The sequence below is a fragment of the Octopus sinensis genome, linkage group LG16 (assembly GCF_006345805.1).
Source record: "Octopus sinensis linkage group LG16, ASM634580v1, whole genome shotgun sequence".
Taxonomy (NCBI): Eukaryota; Metazoa; Mollusca; class Cephalopoda; order Octopoda; family Octopodidae; genus Octopus; species Octopus sinensis.
Genome location: NC_043012.1, coordinates 10,740,490 through 10,755,924, shown reverse-complemented (window position 1 = coordinate 10,755,924; position 15,435 = coordinate 10,740,490). Strand labels below are relative to the sequence as shown.

Here is a 15,435-nt window from a genome sequence, read left to right as displayed (position 1 = left end):
CTGCGTGCTTGATTTTTAAATTTTGCCCCCTTGTTAAGCAAAGATGGCTTTGCCACACACACAAACACGCACGCACATCAGTTATACTTTGGCATTGATAGCCAAATTAGAACTTCGGATAAGGTTCTTGCGGTTATTTAGTTGTGTCCCATCACATTCTGAGTTCAAAAACCGCCGAAGTCGACTTAAAACTTTCATCCTTTCGGAATCGATAAAATCGAGTTCTTGGATCGATGTATTTAACTTAACCATCCCATCTATAATTGTTGGTCATGTACCTTATAGAAGTTTACTTCGCTTTCATTGTGGCATGGGTGTTCATAAGAAAAAACTAATGTGCTGGTGAAGTCATAATCCAGAGAGGACCCCACCACACACATATCCTCTCCTTCTGCTTCTAAATTTGTGGCCAAATCACAATGTTAGAAAGGCGGTGAACTGGCAGAATCATCAGCACGCCGAGCGAAATACTTAGCGATATTTCGTCTGTCTTTACGTTTTGAGTTCAAACTCTGCCGGGATCGACTTTGCCTTTCATCCTTTCGGAGTCGATAAATTAAGTACCAGTTACGCACTGCGGTCGATATAATCGACTTTATCCGTTTGTCTGCCCTTGTTTGTCCTCCCTGTGTTTAGCCCCTTGTGGGTAGTAAAGAAATAGATATTTCGTCTCGTTCTGAGTTCAAATTCTGCCGAGGTCGACTTTGGCTTTCTTCCTTTTAAGTTTCGATAAAATAACTACCAGTTGAATATTGGAGTCGATTTAATCGACCTAAACCCCTCTCCCAAAACAGCTGGCTTTGTGCGAAATTTTTAAACCATTTTTATTAACACACAATTAACAAATCAATTTAACGCCGTATGTGTTTATATCTATGTCCTATGTTCAAATGCGGTGAGAGTTCATCACGTTTTGGGCCTCCGATGTCGTGTACTTCTAGCGTATGCTTATTTCTCTGCCGAGTACTCTGTAACATGAAGTAAAAACATCAATTTCAATCTTACATGTGTAGTTCCAATCTTAGTAAAGAAAACGTAATTTTCCACCTGAAGTGCCGTTCAGCCCTTAAAATAAAGAGGAACTTTACACAGTTTTCCCTATCGATTGCTTGAATTGTTTAACCTTTCAAGTAAGTCAGATATCGTACACCCTCTATTATTGTGTTAGTTAACTGCTTCGGGTCGACCCAGGCCTTGTGAGGGAAATGGGGTTGACAGAAACTGTGCGGAACCACACATAGCAATATTTCGTCTGTCGTTACGTTCTGAGTTCAAATTCCACCGAGGTCGACTTTGCCTTTCATCCTTTCGGGGTCGATAAATTAAGTACTAGTTACGCACTGGGGTCGATGTAATCGTCTTAATCCCTTTGTCTGTCCTTGTTTGTCCCCTCTGTGTGTAGCCCCTTGTGTGCAATAAAGAAATAAGAAAATGTGCGGAACCATGTCAGATAGATTGGATTCGAGATTTAAAGAACCAGCTACGATGGGTATGCCGTGCTACGATGATATTTCTTGAGAATTGCGTTAAAGGTACACATACCTGTGGAATGGTCAGCCAGTAACACGTTAATTAAATAAGTAGGGAATTCAGTTGATCAAACAAATGAATACTCAGATTCGAAACCGACGGAGACCCCCTGTATGTTTAATAGTCGAACGGTTGGGAGTTTGGCTTTGGAATTACGATGTTCTAAGTGTGTGCGCGCACGCGTGCGTTTTGTGTATGTGTACACACATGTATATATATATACATACATCATATATATATATATATATATATATATATATATATACATACACATATATATAATCGCATGCCAAACTTCATTCGGAAGCACGCCGGTAAGCAACCCCACCTCCGCCACCACACGCATGCAGCCACGAAGACGTCATTAGTCAATATGGAGTGTCATTTGGAGTGTCCTACAAACATCTACATGGCTGGCTTATTCGGAGTGACGTCCATGTTAATTTCCTTAAGGTTTTTCAATTATTAAATATCGGCGTTGCTCTTGCTTTTTTTTTCTCCCTTCATTATAGTGGTGGGGGGTAGGGCCAGTAGGGTAATGGCGGTAGTGCGTGTGTGGCTATGTGACAACACACACACGGCTCTTCTTTGACTCCAGTTGTTCTCCCTCTTTACATAACAAGCAATTATTTTTGACTCGTCTTTTATGTGGCTGTCGGCAATATTTATTTTTTGTTTTTGTTGTTTTCTTCTTTGTGAACTGCGTGCGTGCGTGTGTGTGTGTGTGTGGGAGAGTTTTTTTCCCTTTTTTCTGAGCCCTTTTTTTTCTTTTGTTGTTGCGCCTGTTCGTTCGTCCTTTCTTGATTGTTTCGTTAACATCATCGCCAAGCATCATCGCCCATAACTCGCAGCTATCACCACCTCCACCATCATCACAACGAACCACTTCAGTGATATGCGCTATATAAAAATAGCCTCAGTTTGCTAGAAATATCAGCCTGAATGCTCGCGTCACTCGCCTCTGAAATCACATCATACTCCTAAAAGGAAGGACATATACGTCTGGAAAAGAAAACCCAAGACCACAAAAAGACTGAAGTAAAACAGGAACATCACGTCCAGAACTTTTTTAATCATGTCTTAAATCAATCAAGAACAAATTGGGCTTAAATAATAAATCCACATTAAATTTCTATAACGGGAACACGACAATCACCAGCATCACTAATACTATGGACATAAATATATACATCTCCTCTGCAATCATCACCATGATAGTGTGTGTGTGTATTATTTTTTCACTCCTTAGTTGTTTGTCGTGAGACTGCAGCCATGCTGTGCCTAAGAAGTTTTAGTCGAATAAATCGACACCAGTATTTTATTTTTAAAGCCTGGTACTTATTCTATTGTGTTCTTTTGCCGAACCGCTAAGTAACGGAGATGTAAGCACGCTAACACCGGTTGTTAAGCGGTGGTGGGACACACACAGACACACACACACACATACATATATATTTATACATATACATGCCGAGCTTCTTTCAGTTTCCGCCTACCAAATCCACTCACAAGGCTTTGGTCAACCCGAAGCTGTAGTAGAGGACACTCGCCCAAGGTGGCACGCAGTGGTACTGAACCGAGAGCCATGTGGTTGGGAAGCAAGCATCTTATCACCCAGCCACGCATATGAACCACTATCAGCTCCAAACCCTCGACAACATGCCAACCGTTACTAATTACTCTGCTAGTACTACTAACACCACCACCATTCTTACCAGTAAAGCCATCACTAACACTGCTGTGAACCCACCGCACGTACTATTACGACTTGTACCACCACCACCACCGTCGTCCGTTGTCGTCCCATTTTTTATTATGTCGGCTGTCATGTTTGTCTCGGTTCTTCCATCTTCCCCCTTACATGCACTCCTACATCAACTGGGGGAGAGAGATTTATGACGAGTGACAATTTTCTTTTGTGCACACTAGAATTATGGCAAAGCACACAAATATACACACCAAGCACACACACGTGAATATAAGGACGTACCACATACAACGCGCATAGAAATACACTTGCTTCCCAACCACGTAGTTCTGGGTTCAGTCCCACTTCTTGGCACCTTGCGCAAATGTCTGTTTCTATAGCCTCGGGCCGACCGAAGTCTTGTGAGTGGCTTTGGTAGACGGAAACTGAAAGAAGCCCGTCATAAATATATGTATGTATATATATAATATGTAAATATATAACCACCTTACATAAATATAAGTAAGGTAGCGAGCTGGCAGAGACATTAGCACGCCGGGCGAAATGCTTAGCGGTATTTCGTCTGCTGCTACGTTCTGAGTTCAAATTCCGCCGAGGTCGACTTTGTCTTTCATCCTTTAGGGGTCGATAAATTAAGTACCAGTTACACACTGGGGTCGATGTAATCGACTTAATTCCTTTGTCTGTCCTTGTTTGTCCCCTCTAGGTTTAGCCCCTTGTGTGCAATAAAGAAATAAAATATATGTATTTGTGTGTATGTGTCTATTTTTGTCCCCTGCCCCGAACATCGCTTGATAACCGATGCTGGTGCGTTTACGTCCCCGTAACATAAGCGGTTCGGCAAAAGAGGCCGATAGAAATAAGTCCTGGGGTCGAGTTCTTCGACTGAAACCCTTTATAGCGGTGCCCCAGCATGGCCGCAGTCAAAATGACAAACAAAATAATAAAAGAATACTAGACATACTCTCATCAACGCAAACACACATACAAATATACACGCTAAAAAATATACACATACAAACACAGACACCTCATGCACCCCGCACACACACACACGCATAATTAAACGAAGCCATCCACCCAAGCCACCGCCATCACTCCCCCACCCCACGCATATACTTTACCAAATCCTCTGTCATAGTTTATAGAATTATTTACTCTTTAGTTCCATCTGCGAACCCTTTTTTCTTAGATTTCTGTGACATTCCCAAGTTGAATAATGAAAAATTCCTCATTTTCTTCTTCTTCTTCTTTTTCCGCCCACTCTTTGTTTTAGTTATATTTTTTAAAAAAACTGTTTAGTTTTTACTTTTAACTTTTATTTATTATTGTTGTCAAGAAATTTTGTTTTCATTAATTGGCAATCAAATACCAGGAAGTATACCGAAATTTTCTGTTTTTCTGGTTGCGTTTGTATAATAGAAGGTTATTTGCTGCTTTTACACCGAGTTCCAATGCTGGCAGAAACGTTTTAGAAATGCCTAGCAGGAGTTGTCGTGGTATTCCTTATTTATTTATCTTTTACTTGTTGCAGTCATTAGACTGCGACCATGCTGGGGCACCGCCTTAAGGAATTTTAGTCAAATGAATCGACCCCAGTACATTTTTTTTAAAAGGCCTGGTACTTATTCTACCGATCCCTTTTGTCGAACCGCTAAGTTACGGGGAGGTACACACACCAACACTGGTTGTCAAGTAGTGATGATGCGACACGCGCGCGCGACGGGCTTCTTTTAGTTTCCGTCTACCAAATCCACTCACAAAGCTTTGGTTGGCCCGAAGCTATAGTAGAAGATACTTGCAACCAAAGTGCCAAGCAGTGGGACTGAACCCGGTACGATGTGATCGGAAACAAGCTTCTTATCACAAAGTCACGCCTGTATCATGTTCAAGTCGCGGCGAAGTCGGCTCTGCCACCCGTTCTCCCTGGGGCGGAGACGAAACGCGTTAAAATAAATAAGTCATATGCTGAAAATAACGCTGATTTTCGGTGAGGAGTCCCGATCGTTTGACTTGTCATTCTGCACGCATCTCGAGAAAACTCGGCTGGTAGCATTTCTGTGCCTGCAAAATTTATCTCGAACCTACAACGTCCCTCTACACACACAGGCACACAACGATTTCATTGCTAGGTCAGAGATCTCTGGAAATTATCAATGGGCCTCGGCCTGAAAGTCCACCTGAGCAGACCAGCCAATTGATTTCCGCCGACGGCTGATTTCCTTGAGAATGTCGTCGGTCTTGCCCGTCACTAACCCTCTCTATAGAAGGCCCTGATTGAACTTCAATACCGACAGCATGGCTCAACTTGGTGAGGTCTAGAGGCGCTTGACGACATTCCAGATGCCAAGCCATTTGCCCTAGTCTTTGCTAGCCCCAAATAATAATAATTCATTGTACTATAGGCACAAAGCTTGGAATTTATGGGGAGAGGGATAGTCGATTACATCGACGCCAGTACTTGACTGGTTCTTAATTTGTCGATCCCGAAAGGATAAAAGGCAAAGTCGACCTCGGCGGGCAGAAGGCATGAACTTTTGGGTGAAGGGACTAGTCGATTACATCGACCCCCAGTGTTTCACTGGTACTTAATTTATCGACCCCGAAAGGATGAAAGGCAAAGTCGACTTCGGCGGAATTTGAACTCAGAACGTAGCAACGGGCGAAACACCGCTAAGCATTTCGTCCAGCTTGTTAACGATTCAGCCAGCTCGCCGCCTAAATAATAATAATATTTTATCCAGCGTATAAAAAATAAAAAAAATTCCGTCAGATTTCTAATCGAGACTAAACAAGATTCAGAAATATACGAACCTACAGAGACCCTATCGTTGCTCGAATTAACAAGAATCTACAGCCAAATGCTTCTGCAATTACGCTACACACGAAAGGAAGTAGCAAATGATTTTGTCCTACTTACTGTGTGCAAGAAGAAGAGAAAAAAATCTGTCGAAATGGTCACGATTGTAACGCCTTCGATCCGAGATCTCTATTTGATTAGAGCTGATACAACAACAAAGGGAGCTAAGCAACAACAATAACCTGTAGCTGATATACGAGAACAGCATCAACTTTGTGTGCAATTCTTTATACATTTGGCTATTTCAGCCATTATCCTTCTCCACTCAACCAGCAACTTCACACTCTATAAAGCTGACGAAAGGACTCGATTGGGCTGGGCGGAGGAGGGAGAGAGTGTTTGCTCACTCACGCTCTTCACTCGGCTAGGTGCTACTAATGGCTTCAGTCTAGGAAATTGTGTTTGCTTTTTTTTTTTTTCTTAGTTTGGTATGTCTCTCACAATAACAGCAACCATTATAGATTCCTGACAATTAAGCTACACACACACACACACACACTCTCTATCACATACACACACACACACACTCTCTATCACATACACACACACACACACACACACACACACACACACACACCTATAGAGAGAGAGAAGGTGGGGTCTCTTTTTCCTACCACTCAAGTCTTTGGGAGGTCAGTCATCATGGCAGCATTCCTCTTAAGGCTGTTCCGAAGAACTGGTATAAGAGCTGCCTATCTCTTACTTCTACGTCTCTATCAGTACATCTCTCTCTCTCTCTCTCTCTCTCCTTTCTCTCCATTGTACAATAATGGCAATTCAGTGGCGGCGATTGTGATGATGGTGCCAAAAGAAGAGTTTGGTATTTGGCGCGATCATTTTTTTTTTCTTCCTTCCGTTGCTCCACCGATCGCACGTCCTAAACGAGACAATAGGTTCACGAATCTCCTGCATCACGTGTGCCACATATGACTTATGCCACATATGACTTATGACTTATGCTTTCTTATTGCTGCCTCGTATCGCTGTTTCATTTTCCGGCTCATCGAGCGGATCTCTTCTTCTTACAACGTCGACCTCAATGCATTGCTGTCTGGCGTCGACTGGTTTTCGTTTTGTGCGTGTGTGTGTGTGTATCTTCACTTGTTTCAAGTGATGAATTATAATTCAAGTCTTTATTGTTCACACCCCCAAACACTATGACAATACGTTTGTCTTTTTTTTATGTATTTAATGAACTAGAGTTGAGTGTATAAATATAACTAATATTCTTACATTTTAAATGTGAATGTATATAAAAGATATATATGAACATGCCTGCGCGTTTTCTTTGTATATGTGTGTCTCCTTTCCTTTCTTTTCTGTTTTCTTATGTGTATCGTCACTGGTGATCACGTTTTTCTGCGGAAATATATGAAACTAATGGTATGGGATTACTTCTGTAGTCTCTTCCACGTGCGAACTCTGCGTGTATAGGTTGTGTGCCCATGTATAATATTTAGATACATCAGGTTTCTACTCTTATAAAGATATTCTGCATTCCTGTGCAATAAAAGCTACACAAAAACATGAGACACACACTGTTACATAAAGTTCAGTACTTCTTGTGACTGTGTGTGTGTGTGTGTGTGTGTGTCTGTACACACACACACACACACACTCACATTCACACATACAAACAGGCCAACAGACAGAAAAAGAGACACTCACAAATACGGAATCTACTAATTTCCACCATCATCAAGTAGAGAAACGTCGTATTCTTGAATTAAACAAAGAAATTTCATGCTTACAGTATATTTTTACCAAAATTCGTGTCTGCTTCTCCTTTTTATCGTTCTCAACATAGTAGTGTATATGTATGTACACATACACACGCGCGCGTATAAAAAGGAATGCACGTGTATGTATGTATGTATGTGTGTGTGTGTGCGTGTGTAGGTTTTGGAGGAGAACGCATGAAAAATAGCACACAGTACATGGAAAGTAGCTTGCTTACCAACCACGTGGTTCCGGGTTTAGTCCCACTGCGTGGCACGTTGGGAAAGTGCCTTGTACTATAGCCTCGGACCGACCAAAGCCTTGTGAGTGGATTTGGTAGACGGAAACTGAAAGAAGCCTGTCATATATATATATATATATATATATATATATAAATCAAAATAAGCAACAAGGATATCCAGAGGTAATGCAGTGCGATCGTTTCATGCAACTACATTTAATTGGACAATGCAATTCATTACATCAATTTAAATGCAGAGCAATCCTCAGCTGCACAAAGACATAAAATTAAATTAAATTAAAACAGATGGACACATTAGTATAATTATACCTAAAATCTCCAAGAAGTTAAGGAGATAGACAAAGAACATGCTGCCTTCACTCCAGTCTTTGTGCAGCTGAGGATTGCTCTGCATTACCTCTCATACCTATGAGTGCGATGGAGAGAGAGTGAGAGGCTATTAAAGGTCTACAGATAAACGTACAAAGGTATATATTTTTTAATAGGAAACTACAACAAAATGAGATATTTTCGCCGAAATAGTTCAACAGATCTTCATATGAAGTTTTGATTATTTCGAGCTTCAACCGTAGGCCTGATGTGTAAAAGAATAGAAGGTAACGGTTTACAATCTGATCCCCGATGTAAAGAAAATGTATGCGATTTCTGTCTCGTGCCTTCTGTTTCGAAAACTCTTTCTCTTCAGGCGGTGCGTATAATTCTTTCTGTGATCAGCAATATAAGGCTATAAGTCATATGTTCAATTTATAGAACTACTCGGAGCTGACGGTTGTATGGGGAAAAAAACCCCAGAGATTTGTGTTCAACATTAGTAAGTTAACGCATACACACTCACATACACACCACGTGCGCGTATAACACGCATGTAGTTATACGTTTAATATATACTTGGGATCTTTTCGGTTTGAATGTCATATGAAATTGTCACCCATAATTATACCCTTGTATCGATCTATTGCATTTCAATCTGTTTTAGGGTTAGAGTTAGGGGTGGGGGGAAGGGTATCTTTTTTTTCCTTCAGAAATGTAAATAAACCCAATCTGTTTCTTAAACGAGGGACATATTCATACGGCACAGAATGTTTTCACCTCAATAGACGTCATTGATTGGTTGAAATTGCAGAAATTGAAGAAAAAAAACAGCATCTTACAAACTATAGAATTTTCTCAATAAAGCCAAGAGAAAAAGATGTTTTATAAACACATTCTACCAGTATACGAAGTTTAAAAGTGTTTAGTTACGTGGAAATTATTTTTAAAAAACTGCCGGTCAAACCGAAAAGATCCTATACATGTATACGTATGTGTGTATTCAGTGTAAGAGACCGATAGAACACGTACCAGGCTTTAAAAAACTGATTGGGATCGAATAGTTAGGCTGTAAACCTTCAAGGCGATGCCCCAGCGTGGCCGCAGTCCAATGCTGTCTTGCTAAGAAGTTCGTCTCACATCTGCGCCGTTTCGGGTTCGATGCCATCTAATGACACCTTGGCTTGACCTAAAGTCAACTAATACGTTCTGACAAAATTTCGGTTGGCGGAGACTGTGCCGGAACCCACACATTGCGTGTGTGTGTGTGCGCGCGTGCGTGCGTGTGTGTGTGTGTGCGTGTTTGTGTGTGTGTGTGCGTGTGTGTGTTCGTGTGTCTGTGTGCGTGTTTGTGTGTGTGCGTGTGTCTAGTTAACAATATTGCATTTTGTTGTAGAGTTTCCTATTAAAAAATATATACCTTTTTACGTTTATCTGTAGACGGACCTTTAATAACTTCTCTCTCTCTCTCTCTCTCTCTCTCTCCTCTCTCTCTCTCTCTCTCTCTCTCCCTCTCTGCATCGCACTCGTAGGTATGTGTATATTAATTTGTACGAAACCTGGCATGTATCTACATTGTGTCTGTGTCTGAGGAGAGAGCGAGAGAGAGAGATTGAGTAATGTAAGTACATCGCCAAAAAGACGCCATGCGGGCTGTCGCGAATATTTTAAATTCACTTTACACACACACACACACACACACATATACGCTTGCACGCGCATACACCCACTTACGTCTAGGAAAAAAACGAAAGCTCTCGTCGACGGCAAACTTACTACCCCCGCTTCCCCTTCCTCTCCTCGTCACCACGACATTAACCCCCCACCCCCCTCGTCAACCGCCACCGTCACCACCACCACCACCACCACCACCACACCCTCCCAGCCCATGGAGTCCCCTGTCTAATTCGATCAGGCTGTGATTTCTACCGTTGCTCCTGTTCAATAGAATTAAAGCCGGGATCACTCTTCTGTCCTGTTGCGTAAATTGGGTGTGACGCGACTAGCCTGGTGGTAATATGGCTTCAGGTGATGGAGCGGCTGCGGTAGTGGTGATGGTCGTTCGGGAGAATTAGTTTATATAGATGGTGGTGGTGGTGGTGGAGGAGGTGGTGGTGTACCGGTGGAGACTGTAATAAATGTAGATGGTGGTGGTGGTGGTGTTGATGGCAATTTGTGATGGCGTGGTGGTGGCAGGTATAAGAACAGCTGCTCATTTTGCTACTGGTTTAGTGATGGTGGACGTAGTAGTAGTAGTAATAGTGATTTCTGCTGCTCTGGTGAGGACTGGGAGTTGTGATGATGGTGGGACTGGTAAATAATAATAATAATAATAACATGCGCCTTGTGTACCCTTATGAGACGGGTAGTCATGATGGGTGGTTTGGACTTCATATATTTGTGCCTCTGTGTCACTTTGACGGCATGCGTTGCTCTCTCACTCAATAATAATAATAATGATTCTACTAAAGGCACAAGACCTGAAATTTGGGGTAAGGGATCTATTCGAATACATCGACCTCTGTGTTTCACTGGTACTTAATTTATCGATCCCGAAAGGATGAAAGGCAAAATCGGCCTCGGCGGAAATTGAACTCGGAACGTAAAGTCCGGTTGTTAGTGTAATGATGATAGTGGTTGCTATTGATATGGTATAATGAAAGTAGTTGCTAACACTGTAGATTAAAAGTGGTTGCAAATGTTGTGGTGTAACTAATGAAAAAGATGTAATGAGAGTCGTTGCAAACGCTGTGCTATACGTAATTAGAGCGGTTAGTAATGCTGTAGTACAGCTAATGACAATGGTTGCTAATTTACTAATGCAACAATGTGTGGAGGCGCAATGGCCCAGTGGTTAGGGCAGCTGGCTCGCGGTTGTAGATTCGCGATTTCGATTCCCAGACCGGGCGTTATGAGTGTTTATTGAGCGAAAACACCTAAAGCTCCACAAGGCTCCGGCAGGGGATTGTGGCGAACCCTGCTGTACTTTTTTATCACAACTTTCTCTCTTTCTTCCTGTTTCTGTTGTAACTGTATTTCAAAGGGCCAGCCTTGTCACACTCTGTGTCACGCTGAATCTCCCCCGAGAACTACGTTAAGGGTACACGTGTCTGTGGAGTGCTCAGTCCCTTGCACGTTAATGTCACGAGCAGGCTGTTCCGTTGATCGGATCAACTGGAACCCTCGTCGTCGTAACCGACGGAGTGCCAACAACAGTGCAACAATGTAACAAAAATTAGTGGTTTCTAATGCTGCAGCTTGATGCGAATGTTTGCTAATACTGTAGCATAACGCAAGTTGTTGCGAAATAATTCTTTCCGCTAATATTTACTCCATTCTCTTCGTATATCTCTTCTCTCGAAATATCCTCTCCTCTCTCTTGCATTATGACGCGACCCACTCTTGTATAGCATCTCTGTACAATTCGGCTTGTATTTACATTCACTAGAATCACTAATGAGTTCCGTTATTTATTATTAATTATTTATAAACTACTTTCGATTGCACTCGGCCCCTATTAGACATAACTAAGGCTACTGTCGAAGAATAGTAATATAACAAATACAGACGCATGTGATGGACCAAAAGTCTCTCTCAAAATTAGTTCAGTACGTTCCGGAATTCTCTCTTTCTCTTTTACTTGTTTCAGTCATTTGACTGCGGCCATGCTGGAGCACCGCCTTTAGTCGAGCAAATCGACCCCAGGACCTATTCTTTGGAAGCCTAGTTTCTTATTCTATCGGTCTCTCATGCCGAACCGCTAGGTTACGGGGACCTAAACACATCGCCATCGGTTGTCAAGCGATGTTGGGGGGACAAACACAGACACACAAACATATACACACAAACATATACACACACACACACACATATGTATATTTATATATATATATATATATATTATATATATTATATATATATTATATATATATACGACGGGTTTCTTTCAGTTTCCGTCTATCAATCCACCCACAAGGCTTTGGTCAGCTATAGTAGAAGACACTTACCCAAGGTGCCACGCAGTGGGAATGAACCCGGGACCATGTGGTTGGTAAGCAAGCTACTTACCACACAGCAACTCCTGTCATTTTTTTTCCTAAAGTTTGTATTAAATGAATAGAATAATGATGACTACATACGGACTTGTACATGATGAACAAAATGAATAATGATAATTATAATAATGTATTAAAAAAATAAAGTGCCGAATGTTTTAATGCTTGACTTTTGGCCCACCTTGTAGTTTTCTTTTTTCTTTTCTTTTTTTTCCATAATCTTTTTCAACTTATTTCACTCATTAGACTGCAGCCATGCTGAAACACCGTCTTCAAGGACATTTATTAGTCGAATGTATCGACCTCTGTTTTTAATTTTTTAAGGTCTGGTAATTATTCTATCGGTCTCTTGTGCCGAACTGCTAAGTTACGGGGATGTAAACACACCAGTACTGATTGTTTGTGGTGAAGGATAAACAAAAACACACATAAACATATATATATATATATATACATATATACGACAGGCTCCTTTCAATTTTCGTCTATCAAATTCACTCACCGGGCTTTGGTCTGTCCGAGGTTATTGTAGAAGAGACTTGCCCAAGGTGTCGCTCAGTGGCACTAAACCCTGCACCATGTGGTTGAGAATCAAACTTCTTACCACACAGCCACATCTTCGTGTGTGTGTGTGTGTGTGTGTGTGTGTGTGTGTGTAAAGAGAGGGAAAGAGACTGGGCCTCACGAACTTGTCAAAGGTCCGAGATATCTAGCGCCATTTCTGTACTCAGAAGGACTCGCCCACAATAGCAGAATTGATGCAGGTGATGGTGCCACGTGAAAAGGCACCCACTACACTCTGTAAAGTGGTTGGTGTTTAGGAAGGGCATCCAGCCGTAGAAACCATGCCAGAACAGACTGGAAACTGGTTTGAACCCCGGCCTAGCTAGCTCCTTTCAAGCCGTCCAACCCATGCTAGCATGGAAAACAGACGTTAAATGATGATGATGATAATGATGATTATGATGATATAAGATTGGATATGGTTCATGTACTTTTGTAAATATGTAATGGAGGAATGTGTGTGACTTTAATAATTTAATACAAATATTTCTTTTTCTTTTTGCAGGAGAAACAATTGGAATGTCAGCAAGCTAGGTTAATGCCTTCGAAAGTGTCAAAAACACAAGGTAACTATAACATTTATCCTTCGTTCTAATACCCTCAACAGAATTATGGTATCAGAATAGAATATCAATGGTAAGGTCGTAGGTATAAGTGTAAAGTTTTTAATATTTGATATATAACACTGTTTCAAAATAAAGTATGAATCGAAAGTTTGTATGTTATAGAGACTGTTGCAACGTAGATTGAATATTAAATGTCAATAGTACCAATAACGAAGATTTTGAAATGTTACCTTTGGCATATTTAATTAGTCCTGGTATTTCGGGTAAAATATTCCTTAGGTGTCAGACGATCTGGCCATCCATTCTAAAATATGTTGGAAGTCAATGGATGTTCAGCAACTGTTATCAGTTGTTTCCAGTCATCGAAGCCCAAGAGACGGGGGAAAATCCTATCACTTGTTTCCATCCAGTGGCAGTAAAATCATTGTTAGCTTAGCGGAAAGGACATCCGTTAGGAAAGTCTTGATTTAAAGCTGATCCACTCGAGACACCCCCTTTGGAAAATCCTTTCAAGGTAACGTTTCCCCAAGGACAGAAACTTGGACATACTAGCCAACTGCTCCACCGCAGACATGTATTTGTGAACTTATGACGTACATCAGATGCAGTATGCCAAAATCTGACCTTGGTAGAATGATTCATCTTTTAGACATCTGAATCCAAGGACGTTCCTGAGTTTGCAAGATCACCTTTCAAACAAATCGACATTGAAAAATTCAAGAACATATCACAGTTACCATCACAGTTGTAGACGTCAATATCGGAAAACTACGGATAAAAAAAGCAATTCTGATAATAGAAAAAAAAAGACTAACACCAGTCAACCATTAACAACCAGTGAGAATTGAATGGAATGCTTATGACAATAAATAACACTTTTTATAATCACCATGCATGACTCAATTCCTCCTCGCACTCATATTATTCTCTTACTTGTACTTGTGGCGACATTCACCCTGGGCTGGTTGAATCGGCTTCTTCCTTGGAAGAAGTTTGGTGGGAATATGTGGATTTCACAAGCGGTCCCCCATAATTCCGCATGTAGAGACACCCTGTTTGCCGCAGATTGTCCGCAGACGCAGGGACAGAACGACCGAGGAGCCGCCGGTTGCCGAAACACTCCGAGGATTTTCACGGGTTGCGGCCCTAATACCACTCGGTGTCAGACCAATCCGCCTTGGGTGGCCCTACCAGGAACCGAAGTTCCCGACGGCATAGCTCTGACACTACCCGTTGCCAGCGTCCCCACCACGGTGAGGAGGGGATAGACTTTGGGGACGCATATTATTCTCTACTCATACTTCAAGCCAATGGAACCCTTTTTACGGCCCCACATTCCATACTTCCATTTATATTGTCTTTCATATATCCCACACCAATACATTGCCATGGAAATTTCTCTTTTAGTTGGAGAAAAAGAAAAAAAACTTGGTTATTGTTAGCAACTCTCAAAGAAAGAGGAGATTACTTCAAGAAACTGAAAATAAATGTCTCTCACCTTCATTTACATTTTTAGTTAAAAGTCTTGGATGAAATATTGGGATAGTTTATTGCGCTGATACGAAAGTTGTAAGAGAAAAACGTAATTTTGTATTCTGACCTTATCTGAAACATTTCTGTTTTCACTAACTTCATCTTCAATGCTAGTTGGTTTGAAAGTCCATAACTAGTGGAACGGTAACCGTAGTGAAAGGCACGGGGAAATAGACTCTTCTAACCGGTCGAAATGTCCTCAGAGATTCCTCAAAATAAAGACTAATGTTTTGTCTTCACTCCTTAATACAAGTTTTTCACACTCAAGGAAGTTTTATTCTGAGGTGAGATTCGACTTGATACCAACTTGCTCCAGTTACCTTGTATTC

General features: G+C 41.4%; 1 protein-coding gene across 2 annotated transcripts in view; it reads left to right on the top strand.

The window, feature by feature from the left end:
- LOC115220592 (S phase cyclin A-associated protein in the endoplasmic reticulum) overlaps nucleotides 1-15,435 on the top strand; it is a 69,420-nt gene that overhangs the window by 42,128 nt on the left and 11,857 nt on the right. For both annotated transcript variants that reach the window (XR_005002433.1, XM_029790742.2), the window contains exon 3: nucleotides 13,513-13,573. Coding sequence is in view for 1 of the 2 variants with exons in the window: in XM_029790742.2 (XP_029646602.2) it covers nucleotides 13,513-13,573 (61 nt within the window). In the remaining variant the exon portion in view is untranslated. The remainder of the gene's footprint in view (nucleotides 1-13,512; nucleotides 13,574-15,435) is intronic.